This window comes from Hirundo rustica, chromosome Z, assembly GCF_015227805.2.
Source record: "Hirundo rustica isolate bHirRus1 chromosome Z, bHirRus1.pri.v3, whole genome shotgun sequence".
NCBI lineage: Eukaryota > Metazoa > Chordata > Aves > Passeriformes > Hirundinidae > Hirundo > Hirundo rustica.
The window spans coordinates 78,973,850-78,986,281 of NC_053488.1; the positions used below are offsets into that span (position 1 = coordinate 78,973,850).

General features: G+C 40.9%; 1 protein-coding gene across 3 annotated transcripts; it reads right to left on the bottom strand.

Annotated features, from left to right (window-relative positions):
* CZH5orf63 (chromosome Z C5orf63 homolog) lies at positions 1-9,699 on the bottom strand. 3 transcript variants are annotated; one of them, XM_040089328.2, is made up of 5 exons: positions 9,341-9,699; positions 7,040-7,170; positions 4,284-4,404; positions 1,554-1,610; positions 1-804 (listed from the first exon to the last, which is right to left on the bottom strand). In XM_040089328.2, the coding sequence occupies exons 3-5, from the start codon at positions 4,401-4,403 to the stop codon at positions 628-630; spliced, it is 354 nt and encodes a 117-aa protein (XP_039945262.1). In that variant the 5' UTR covers position 4,404; positions 7,040-7,170; positions 9,341-9,699; the 3' UTR covers positions 1-627. The 3 variants fall into 3 exon arrangements, with proteins under 3 accessions (XP_039945262.1, XP_039945261.1, XP_058279960.1); XM_040089327.2 differs by lacking the exon at positions 9,341-9,699 and adding an exon at positions 8,731-8,773; XM_058423977.1 differs by lacking the exon at positions 9,341-9,699 and having other exon boundaries at positions 7,040-7,588.
* Between the last annotated feature and the right edge of the window lie 2,733 nt (positions 9,700-12,432).

A 12,432-nucleotide genomic window follows, 5' to 3' on the forward strand; every position in this document is an offset into this window, starting at 1 on the left:
TTGACAGGGAAATTAGTTTATTACCCATCAAATCACAACAGGATAAAGACAAAGGAAATTCAATCTTAAAGATTCCTTTGTCCCACCCTCCCCTTCTTCTCAGGTTTAACTTCACTCTCAGTTTTCTCTTCCTCTTTCCCCTCAGCGGTTTAGATGGAGAAATGGGTTTGTGGTCATTTTATTAAACGTTCTCTCCTTCTTCCTCATCATCACTGATGGTCTTGGATGTGGCCAGAAGGTCCATCCTGGAGCTGGCTGGCACTAGCTCAGCTGGACACAGAGGAAGCTCCCAGCAGCTTCTCAGAGAAACCCCCCTGTACCACCCCTCACTACCCAAACTTGGCCATGCCAATCCCACACAAACAGAATTTACTTTATCTGGTGTTATGGAGCGACTTTTATTCTGTCAGTGAAAAACCAGCCCCCAAGAACAGCAAATGAATGGCACAGAAAATGTGGCTTCTGGTGCAGCTGGACTGGGTGATTAATACAAAATAGAACACAAGTCACTCAAGTTTTTCAGACTCATATGTCCTAAGAAATTTAAGGCCAGATAATGAATATGGTTTTCTTCACAGAGTCCTTTTCACCTTTGAGATCTGCATCAGAACAGCTGCATTCTCCTTACTAGTTTCCCTCACTTTGCAACTCCAGCTTCCTAAGTCGCTCCTCAAACTTTTGAATGTTGACTCGATGCTTCATTAAGAACTTCCCATTTAAATGAAAAACAGGTATGTCATATTTATATTTATCATACCATGCTGAGTTCTCTGGAAGAGTAATATCCACCTCCTGCAGAATAAACTGTGGCAGAGAAGAAATATGTCAGTTCCTATTAGACACTGAAAAACAATACCTATTGTCTTCTGATCAGGGCTTTCCTCAAAAATACAAGGCTGTTTTCTTGAAGCTTGCAGGTTTATTCTTCGTGTCATAGATAAGGGTCTGGTTTTTTGAGTACAAAAGATATGTAACCACAACCCTTGGCTGCCTCTCCACAAGGGACTCTTGCCCTAGCCCAGAATATTCTTGTTCTGCTGTGCAGAACTATTCTCCTGTGGGCAGCAACCACAACAAACACACAGCTGGGAACAAAACAGGCAGCAGAGTGCAACAATGCTTTATGCCTTCATTAGAAGTCTCATCCTTCAACAGAGAGATTGAAAACTAGTTGAAGAATGGCAAAAATTGCAGTCAAACATAGTTCATACATTCAAAGCCCCGCTTAGTCACATCCCTCCTAAATTGTAACATTACCTGCCTCATAAAAGTTGCAAACTCCCCCTTCAGACAAGGTAACAGTATTTACAAAAGGAGTATTTTCAAGAACTATATATTGGTTTAGTTTGCTAATACTTATTTGAGTAGCATTGTCACAAAATGCTTTTGGATAATGAGTTTTATGTAAATCAGTGCTGAAATTGTCTTGAAGAGGTCATCCATTAAAGAATAACAGATGCAAATAAATCCAAGCAATTTTCTTTTTACAAAGAAAAATCCTGATTAACTGTTCTTTCCATATAGAAAACACATACAGTATTTCCATACATTACCCTTCTCTTGTATGGCTCAAGAACTTCTTTTGCTTCATCACACAAAGGGCATGGTTTCTAAATTAAAACATTCAGAGCAGCTTAAGGCATGCAGTAAAACACAAAAGTTGTTTGTACTGTAAAATAACACAAACAGACAGCATCACTCATTACTGTAAATGAAGGTTCCCTTCCCTGCACTAAGCACCCTGTTGCAGGGCTTTCTAAAACTTTACTTACCAGTGTAGTATGGATGAAAAAAAACCTAACAAACTATCTAACCACTGAATTTAACTATTTTACATTTGCTATTCCATTTCTCATGGAGGAAATTAACAGTCCTCTAAAACTGATTCAAGGGAATGATCTGAAAGGTCCTGCAGAGACCCCTCGTTTTGGTCAGCAATCGATATTCAAAGCACCGTCATCACCCAGTGAAGACAGCTGCAGGTACCATTACTGCTAAAAGAGGAATGAGAAAGCCACACAAGTAACTTCCAGCCTGTCTCAGATCAAGACACGTGGCTCAGTTCAAATGGGAAAAGAAGGCAACTGAAGATAACCTGGGTGGCTTTGCCTGGAAGAAATTAAGCAGGATCCTCCACACTGCAGAGCTGGAAGGAGAGTAACCTCCAGCAGGCAGAACTGGCAAACAGCTGCAGTGCTTTGACCTGTGATGCGGTCAAAAGCCCTCACACTTTTGAGAACTCCCTCACCCTCCACTACAGCTGATCATTTGAGTTCTGCTGACCACCCAGGCCGTGACTGCAAAAGTAACTCATTTGAAGGCATGCTGCTCCAACGTTTGCAACAGAAGAATCTGGCCTATAATTCACATGGAAAAGTATATGGAGATGAACATGATCGCTCAGTCGCCCTCCCCCAAAACACCTTCCACAGGTGGAAAATAACTTCTTCTCCTTCTCCCACTGAAAAGTCTTTCTAGGGCTTGTTTAAATGTGAAGTTAATCTGAAACAGCTACTTTTTATTTCCTGCATGTGAATTACTTTGAATTAAACACTCCACTTTTACTTTGATCTAATCTAAATTGCCTTTCCCACATGGACAAATCCTTGTGCTCTGAAAACCTATGCAGGATACTAAAGTGCTGTGATTGAAAGGAATGACCCAGAATCCTGCACATCAGTTTTGTAACACAACAGGCTCCTTCCAGTTAAAACAGGACACGCTTGGCTCCTCTAGGCCTGTGGAGAGTTTCCTAACATACCAGGCACATAAATGCATTTGGCAAAGGAAAAAAAAAAGTGGAAAAACCCTATTTTTCTAGGAAAAAATATGGTTTTACTCTCATGGCAAGCTTAGGCACTAGGTAGTGCTAGTTTAAAATCAAAAGTGAATTATCTTAACAAACAGTGAAATCTTTTTTCAAAGTAGATTTATATATACAATTGTTGTACAAGTGCTGGAGTGGTCAGAAAAGGGGATTGCAAGGGGAAACCCATTTGGTAGTTTCTATCAGTTTAATCCAGAAGTCGTAACTCGCTTCTGCTTTTTCCTCCTCTCTTCTCCTTTTTAAAAATAAGAAGGAGGCAAACGAGGGGTCAATTACCATAAGCTAACAGTGTAGATTAGTTTTTTTTAATAGTCTATGCTTTTCTTTGCAATTGCCAGTGAACATTTAAAGTTAATTTAGAGTTGAAAACACCTTAAACAAAAGGCCATTCCAGAGAACTACTGGAAATATGCTACTAGAAAATTTGATTTCACACAGTGCCTTACTAGTTAGGAATTTTAACACACAAAGAATTCTTTCCCCTATTATTAACCCAAAGGTAAGAGCATTATTCTCTACCTTACCCCATTTGAATTATGAATGAGTTGAGACTGAACTGGGCAGGGGGAGAGAAAGATGCAACTTTATAGTCCTGATTATTAAATGGATACTGCCCTATTATTTGTAACCTATTCAATTGCTGCACAGTTTAAAAACTCCTGTATAGTTATTGATGGAATGAACAAACATTGTGCAGGAGGAGGAAATTTTTTAAATCATATTTTAAACCACCACACTAACATCAGTACTCTCAGTGCTTTGCATTTGTAGTTATTCTGTTGAAGGCTACAACAACCACAAAAATGCAGCATAACCCACCCTGTGACATCCTTTATAAAACTGCAGAACTATGTAGGTAATAATCAAAAACTATTAATGGAACGTAACAGTCCACAAATGACCTTTCCTGCTCATCTCATCTGTTTTCTAAATATGCCTAGGAATCCTACACACATTTTATCTGCTGCCAATAAAGCAAAAAGAGGGTAAAACGAAATCTACTTTTCCCTCACATGTTCCCAACACTATTTGGATACATTTTATAGTCTCACAGGCAGTGCTGAAATTAAAAATGAGCAGTTTGAAGAGCCTGCTTTGACTGTTGATGCTTGTGGTCGGCAGATTGTGTATAACAATTCATCTCTGTTCTTCATTTTCAGGGTGAAACACTGGCAGCTGGGCCATATCTTCAACTAGTAAATGAACCATAGAATCACTGAGTCATTGGGGCAAAACTGTCCTGAAGTATTTGTCGACTGCTAATCCTTGCTTGCTACAATGGGAGCAGGATTGTGCTGCAAAGCCTGGTGTGCAGAAACCCACTAAGTAAAACGCTCAATTCTACTTTGAAGGGGGGAAAAAAAGGGCAAGAACAAGTAATTTCCAACTATGATACCTGTGTATCAGATCTGATAAACACAGCCTTGCCCAGCTTTATTGTATAAACAGCTCTTACCTTGGTGAATAAAGTCAACACTGGCTTATTCGTGCTGGCTGTGCAGAGTTGGCTCCTCAGTGGGCTGGGTGAATGCCTCGCTCGTGGCAGGGTTCTGCTCAGAAAACAGAGCACCATCATCCTGTTTCAGGCAGAAATAAAACTCTGAGTTGCTCTGTGCCAAGTTATAGCTCATGAAATTTATATCAGGATAAATGTGATGCTTCTGTGGCGGCTCTAAATCACATACAATCAAAACATCCATCACAGGGTTTTTATGCTCAGGGTATCAACACATTCATCATGGAGGTGGTTTACTATGTGGCAGGCCAGAAACATTATGCAGCTCAAAATTAGAAGTTCCATTAAAAAAAGAAAAAAGATCAACAAAACACCTATGTTTCCTTGTTGAAATGCCTCTTTTAATTCCCTAACATGAATGATGACATAAATGCATTATGCTCTTCCAGCTCCACAGATGTCAGCTGCAATGACATACTTAAAAATGCAAAGTGCAATGCTTTGAACCTCTGTAATCTTGCTGCAGTGTTTGACATAGTCTACTTACCCAAATTATTCCATAAAAAAATAATCTGTACCTAATCAGAATATTAATATAATGCATTCTGCAGTGAGTAAAAAGCTGCAGCCAAGATGATTTAAGTTGGTAATATTAAAAGCATTCACACTGACCCAAGTTCTTTCTGCAACAGCAAATTGATTGATGCGTTTGTGATTCTTTTGAGAAAGTTTGAATAAGTTAAGTGCTATTGAAGGGTGCCATGGTGGAGTCTTGAAGTCACCTCTCATAATGTCATGAACAACAACACCATTTCTACCAAACTTCTGTCCCAATGTGACCTTTTACAAGGCATTTTAGGACTGAGGGGCAAAAAAATCTCAGAAGCTAAAGGGAGTCTCCATGGTGATTATCAGCAGACACAACACCTGATATCAGAATTTACATTGGGAAAACAAAATCAAATCCCTTTTTTCCAAAGTCAAACTTATTCTGTTCAGTTTCAGGCCTGACTTACCTGTAGCTCTATTATCTAAAGCTAAACACACAACCTGATTTCACAATGTTCAGTAAAATGTTCACTACTTCAGTAGTGAAGGATGTTCAGTAAAAAAGAGCCCAGTGCTCTTTTGCTTAACTGGATCTCTCAGTACTAATATCACAAAGCTTTTTTTTAAGAGGACAATTTATTCAGCATAACCACTAAGGAAGAACACTGCAGTAGATTCTAAACTTTAATGCTGTATTTCTAAGCTACAATCACAAGAAAAATAAAATGGGCAACAGGGCACTGCTCCACCAATCTTCCTGCCAGCCCAAAGACAGCAGTTGTTAGTAAGAGTTAGCTGCAAGGCGCAGAACAGTAAAATTCCGGTCACTGAGCAGTGACTGGCACAGCACACACTGCCGAAGGTCACAGTCCTTGGCAGCTTCTGCATTTGTTTCACTTTGCCAGGTGGAAGTAGAACTGCCTGGGATTTTGCATATTAAATGTAAGAACAAGCTTGGAAACTTTTGGGAAAACGCAGATCTGGAAAAGCTTCAGTCAGACGTGGAAAATTTTTAAGCCTACAATAAACAGAAGTCCAGAATGGATGAAGTTTTGGCATGAAGTATTTACAGCATGTTGACCTATTCACATGCAAGATAAATGGGGAAAAACGAAGGGGTCTGCTTTCTGACAAGGTTTTTAAGAATGCTTCTGTTGCCAGCCTAGCAGGTCTTCCAAAGGGGGAAGATGCTCTCAAACTGTTTTGTGGATAGCACAATGAATAAAGCCTAGATTTCAATAGATCACATTCTCCCTTCCACACACATATGTGCATAAAACAGCTCCAGTTCAGTCCTATATAACCCCTTTTTGATCCCTCCATGCTCTGTTGTCCTGAGGACAACTCCTATCAAAACATCAAACTGAAGGGGAATAAATAAAACAATAACAATACCTAAGCTTTGAGACCCTACAAAAAGAAATCAGCCAGCAGTGCTTTAACTTCCTTACCAATCTTACATAATTACAAGCAATTCTATTTTCAGAATCCAACAGCAAATCTTCACTGACCAGTACTGCTACTGAAGAAAGAATCTGCTGTTTCCAGGGCTAGCGTGAGACAGGCTAGACAATTTTATAAATAACTGAAAGAAAATAAAGTCCTGTCTATTTTTTCACCAAAGCAAAACGATACCAAAGACACTAAAATGCACAAAACTTTCCATATAACTATTCTGGATCTCTCTCTAGACTACCCTCAATTATAAAGATTTGCTTGAGGGAAAAAAAATGAGTACATAAATGCAAAGAAGGATGCTTGCAAACTGGAGAATTTACCTTCACCTATACCACAAAGCTACAGATTTAACAAATTATTCTTTTGACTCTGGACTTGGCCCATGCTCTGTTTTGCAAAGCCGAGTTGGATTCAATTCCTGTAAAGAGAATTTCCATCACCTAATAAATCCTCATCTGCAGGAAAAGTAAGTTGTGACACTAAAACCATCTGTTATTTAGATGAGATGACAGTACAAACTTAATCTCAGTTTAAACTGGTCTTAATCAATCAAGGAAAGACAAGCATGGATGTTTTTTTTCTTGAAGTATTTACCTTTTAAGTGATAGCTGAAAAAGAATGGGGGGAGCAAGTAGGTGCAAATATCAGAATGCATGTTGATGGCTTTTAAAACACCTATCTCCTGTTGTCCCTCAGCCATGGCCATCAAGGAAACGAAATCTTCTGGCAGTCTGCGTTTGATTACTTACCAAGGAAATGCTGAACAGGAAAATAGGTGCCACAGCCACAGACCAAGGAGCCCAAGTGAGTGGGGACCACAAATCTTGCAGCTGTAGAGATCCCCACGCAGCTTTTACCCCACCAGAAGTTCTGAGGAGGCCTGTAAAAATACAAGGAAATCTTTCTGCACATGCACATAACTCTAAAATTCTTTCAGGGAGAATCAGGTCCTTGCAACAACTTGAAATTCAAAGATATAATCAGCAATTCCAGCTGTATCTGTGGGATCATGTTATGCATCAATCAGTGCAAGTTTCCATGCATTTTCTCCTCCAAAGTACAGTAACTTGGGGAAAATTCCATAAACACACTGCATTTCATCCCAGAAAGGATTGAAGTATCACTTCAACCCAATGAAAAATACGTTTTGTTCAGTTATCCCACCAGGGGTGTGCATCCTAGAATCTGGCCCAGGGCCACACTCCAAATTTCATATAATTTAAATAACATCCAACAGCTTGTTGTAATGGCCTGTTCTGTATACTATACAGAGCTTGCACAAAACAACAGACTGCTATCATAATGTAAAGTTTGTAAGGGAGTTTAAAAGATAATAGTAATAATAGTAATAATAGACTATAGTATATATGTCATTTATATTACAGAACACAACATATAATACCTTATATATAATCATGTATCTAACTAAATTATATTAAAATCTTAGATGCTACACATCCTATAACATCATATTAACAAATATATCAATAATATTAAAATATTAAGATATCACTGACATTAATACATGTTAGTATTTATATAGACCCAATAGAAGGTGGTATTAATATATCATTAATATGTAGTATTGCTTTGGTATATTGTATTGATAATCATATTAATGATACTGTTATTGTTATACACAAAATGTATATAATGATTCTGTATATAAATTATGTACATAATGATATTGTATATTATATGATAAATTATGTATATACTTTATGTATAGGTACAGCTTGGATGTTTGAAGTATATACATATACACACATATCAATACACACCTATACATATACACACACACACACATATGTCTATATCATACATTATGCACACGCAATGCATACATATACACATACACATATACGTACCTACAGACATGCATATAAATAGCTAAAATATGGATTGTATATATGTATAAACATAATATATACATATAACACATATTTGTGTATATATACATTTAATAATATATAAGGTATTTTTGTGTGCATATATATGTGTGCATATATATACATGTACAACACATATACATACACAACACGATTAAAAAATAGCATAATAAGAGTTTTAAACACTTCTGTTTGGAAACCTTTGAGCTAAACCACCCAAGCCCGGCCGGAGAGCCCAGCAGGGTACAGTGTACCCAGAGGCCTCGTCATCACTCCCCGCAACGAGCCAGCCGGACTGGTGATGCCGATACTTGCAAACCTGTAACTGGACCCTCCGCAGGAGCCGGGGCACCGCGCTCCGGACGGGCCGCGGAGCCGCATCGCGCGGGGGCCGCATACCCGGCGGTGTGTGTGCGTGTGTGGGCATGGGTATGGGGAGGGGGTGTGTGTGTGCATCCCGAAGAGCCAGTTCCTGGGGGAGCAGCATCCTGAGGAACCAGGCCCCGAGGAGCCGCAGCCGCTGGGTGTCGGGCCCGCCCGTCCGCACGCACCTGCGGAGCTCCGCCGGAAGGCGCGGGCCGCGGGCGGGCGGCGCCGGCTGTGACGTGGGAAGGGAGCGGGACGGGCTCGGGGAGCGCTCCCGGGAGCCAAGGGGGCGGCCGAGGTCCGCACGAGAAAGTGAAATGCTAACAGTAATAGCGATAATAGCAATAGCAATAATGATATCACAAAGTTTTGTTAGTAAGCTGCAGACTCACCATGGAAGTTGGTGTGTTAGTCCCTGTGCTACTACTATGAGCGCATGGAAATGGAGTTTGGGTAAAAGGGGTAGGGTGAAAGGTAGGGGAGAAAAAGAAGGGAAATTAAAAACAGAAAAAAAAAAAGGGGGGGGGGGAGGGAGGAAGGAAAGGAAAAAGGAAAGGAAAAAGGAAAGGAAAAAGGAAAGGAAAAAGGAAAGGAAAAAGGAAAGGAAAAAGGAAAGGAAAAAGGAAAGGAAAAAGGAAAGGAAAAAGGAAAGGGAAAGGGAAAGGGAAAGGGAAAGGGAAAGGGAAAGGAAAGTCAGTCCAGGTGATGAGATGCCCAGGGTCCTGGGGGCTTCGAGGGTCTTCTGTTGTCTCATCCCCCCTATAAATCAACTTTTGAACATCACTTCACACATACCTCCGTGCTGATGCTGCCTTTTATTTGTTGTGTCCTAGAACAAGGATGTTTGTCCCAGAAAGGTGCTGCCTGGCCTCCGCATGGCCCCTTTTCCAGTCACATCTTGCTCATTCTCGGTTTGTTGGCAACAACAACCCTTGGCTGGCTCCACAGCCATCAGGCCCCCCATGGCCAGCGCCAGCACTGCTCTCGTTCTGACACCAGAGCACAATCCTGGCTGACAGCTCCTCCACTTCCCTCACTCCATGCCCTCTGCTATGCACCAGAACGTGGGCAGCAGCCTCAAAATCTTCTCCTCCTTCCTCCTGCAATGTGGATTTTGGGCATCCACTCAGCTGGGTGTACTATAAAATGGAAAAAATCCACATTATTGGAGGGTATCATTAAAGCAGTGACATTAAAAAGAGGTGACTGAGATGGGCTCTCATTAGTGCATATAAATATCTCCAAGGCAGGTGCTAAGAGGATGCTCTTGACATTCCATTTAATTACTCTGAGGTGTTTCAGTTGTCAGGTGTGTTCATTTTCCTTTCTCCAGAAAAAATTTAAGTAAAAAATAGCAAGTGTCCGCTGCTGGGCAACTAAAGCTGAAGGCTCATGTTTACACACAGTGGCAGTATTTCTGTCAGGATTTGGGGTTTGCCATAGCAGTTATCCCTACGCTGAGAGTGGGAGACAAATCTTCCTGGTAGAGGCTCAAGTCATCTTTCCCTCGTCATCCATACTTTGAGAAGCACAACAGCACATGGGGGAAAGGCTCTCCTAGGGTGAGAACCTACCCTGCTGATGTGACACGTGTAATTAACCAGCATTTAAATTAACAAGAGGGAGAGTCAGCTCAGGATCCTAATGACTAATTTTCAGCCGCTATCTTAATCCCTGCTGTTCAGCAGAGATGTAACGCTGGCAGCTGACACTTGCTGCTCATTTCTTTTCCCAACATCAGAATATCCAGTGTCAGGCTTCGGTTTTTGGCACTGGTACAGGACAGACCTGACAAGCCTCACACTAGGGAATTGCTGAGCTGGCTCTCACCTGGCTTTTACTTTTTCAGAAAGGATGGGAGGACATTCAGAAAGAGGACAGAGGCAGGCTGGAAAGCAGGTTTAAGTAAAGAGATCAGCATGTTCTTGACATCTCAGATCTCAGATTGATTTTATCCCTCTCGCGCCCAAAGCAAGTCTAGCCTTCTCTGGGGCATGTTTCTAAAATTCCTAGAGGAACCTGAAGGACACAGCTCCCAAAACAAGTCCATTTATTTAAACAAAATTGCTGCTGAAGGCCAGAAGTGATCTGGCTGTGTTCCTTTCCTGGTTTCAGTAGGATTGTCATGCTGCCTAACACAGTTCAATTAATCAAAACACTGGTCCTGCCAAATCAGAATTTTCTTACACTGCCATATGTGTTTATTGTTGTACACCCAGGTGTGGACTGGTTTCACCCTCAGATCAGTTTGTTTATAATATAGTATAAGTATGGGGAAAAAAAAAAAAAAGGTTGAAAAAAGATGGGGAAAAAAAAAAAAAAAAAAGGGGGTTCCTTATGCTACGAACATCTGGTTTGCAATTAACCAGTTTTGTTTTGGCAGGTTTTTGATACACCACTGTAGATACCTCAGCACAGAAGTAGCTTTGGTTTTAATCCAGTATTTATGAGCTAAATCTTCTTAATCTTCATAGTGACAGATGCAGAAATAATTATTATTTAGAGCATGTCTCACTATCTCGGTGCCTGGGAATGAGACGGATTGCTGTAAAGTTTGATATTTAAAAATGTGTTCTGGGATCTGAAGGAAGTTGCATCTCCACTCTATTTTTCATTACGGCATACAGGACATCTTTAAGTTTCAAGGGCAGTTGTGAATCAGTGGTTAAATTTGCTGTATAGGTTCCATGATATTATGCACAGGTCTTCCTTTTTTTTTTTTCTTCTTTATACATATATCTCTAAATAAAGTGTGGACATGGTTTCACAGTCCAAACTAAAAATAATTTATGCTCTGATAGATGACATTCGATTTGGTTCTCCTTCAGATTTCTGTTTTATTTCTCTGTGTTACTTTGACTTAGACTCACTGAATCAGAGGATGGTTTGGATCAGAAGAGACCTTAAAGCCCATCCAGTACCAGCCCTGCCATGGGCAGGGACACCTTCCACTATCCCAGGCTGCTCCAAGCCCCAGTGTCCAACCTGGCCTTTGACACTTCCAGGGATCCAGGGGCAGCCACAGCTTCTCTGGGCACCCTGTGCCAGGGCCTGCCCACCCTCACAGGGAAAGTTTTGTTCCTAATAGCTGGGTTAAATCTACCCTTTTTCAGCTTAAAACTATTCCATGCCCCAAATCCTGGAGGCTGCTCTGGGCCCCTCATGGCAAGAAGGACATTGAAGGTCTGGAGCGTGTCCAGAGAAGGGAACGGAGCTGGGGAAGGGTCTGGAGCGCCAGGAGCAGCTGAGGGAGCTGGGAAAGGGGCTCAGCCTGGGGAAAAGGAGGCTCAGGAGGGACCTTCTGGCTCTGCACAACTCCCTGATAGGAGAGGCCAGCTGGGGGGGGTGTTAGGCTCTGCTCCCAGGGCACAGAGACAGGAGAAGAGGGAACAGCCTCAGGCTGGGGCAGGGGAGCTTTAGGATATTAGGTTTAAAAAGCTCTTCACTGAAAGGATTATCAAGCATTGGAACACGCTGCCCAGGGGAAAGAATAATTTTGTACCAGTGAAAAGTGAAATTCTTAATACTCAAGTCAGTTGAGTATTAAGTTGAGTATGGAAAAGGTGACAAAACAAAAAAAAAATAATCACAGTGTCATATATTCAGTAGCTTCAATAAGGAGCAGAGGAACACTAAGAAAAATGTGTTAGAGAATTTAAATCTAGTATGAGAGAAAAATTTTGCTGTAAAAATCTTTTAGAGATCTTAGCCTGAGGAAAAGCACCTTAAGGAATGTGCTTAAAAAACAAACAAACAAACAAAAAAAACAAAAAACCAAAAAAACCCATAAAGAGCTCCTAAAATTATGCTGGTGGAGGAACATTTTCACTTGTATAAATGACCTGTAGAAGGGAGGGGACTGCCTGCCCATGAACTTTTTACTGTCT

What these genes read in the sequence shown, in the direction of transcription:
- CZH5orf63 (XM_040089328.2), bottom strand. Translation starts at nt 4,403, where the DNA reads ATGATGGTGCTCTGTTTTCTGAGCAGAACCCTGCCACGAGCGAGGCAT. An exon ending in TGTTGACTTTATTCACCAAG is followed by an intron (nt 1,611 to 4,283) that starts GTAAGAGCTGTT and finishes GTTTTAATTTAG; the next exon opens with AAACCATGCCCTTTGTGTGA. An exon ending in TTGAGCCATACAAGAGAAGG is followed by an intron (nt 805 to 1,553) that starts GTAATGTATGGA and finishes TCTCTGCCACAG; the next exon opens with TTTATTCTGCAGGAGGTGGA.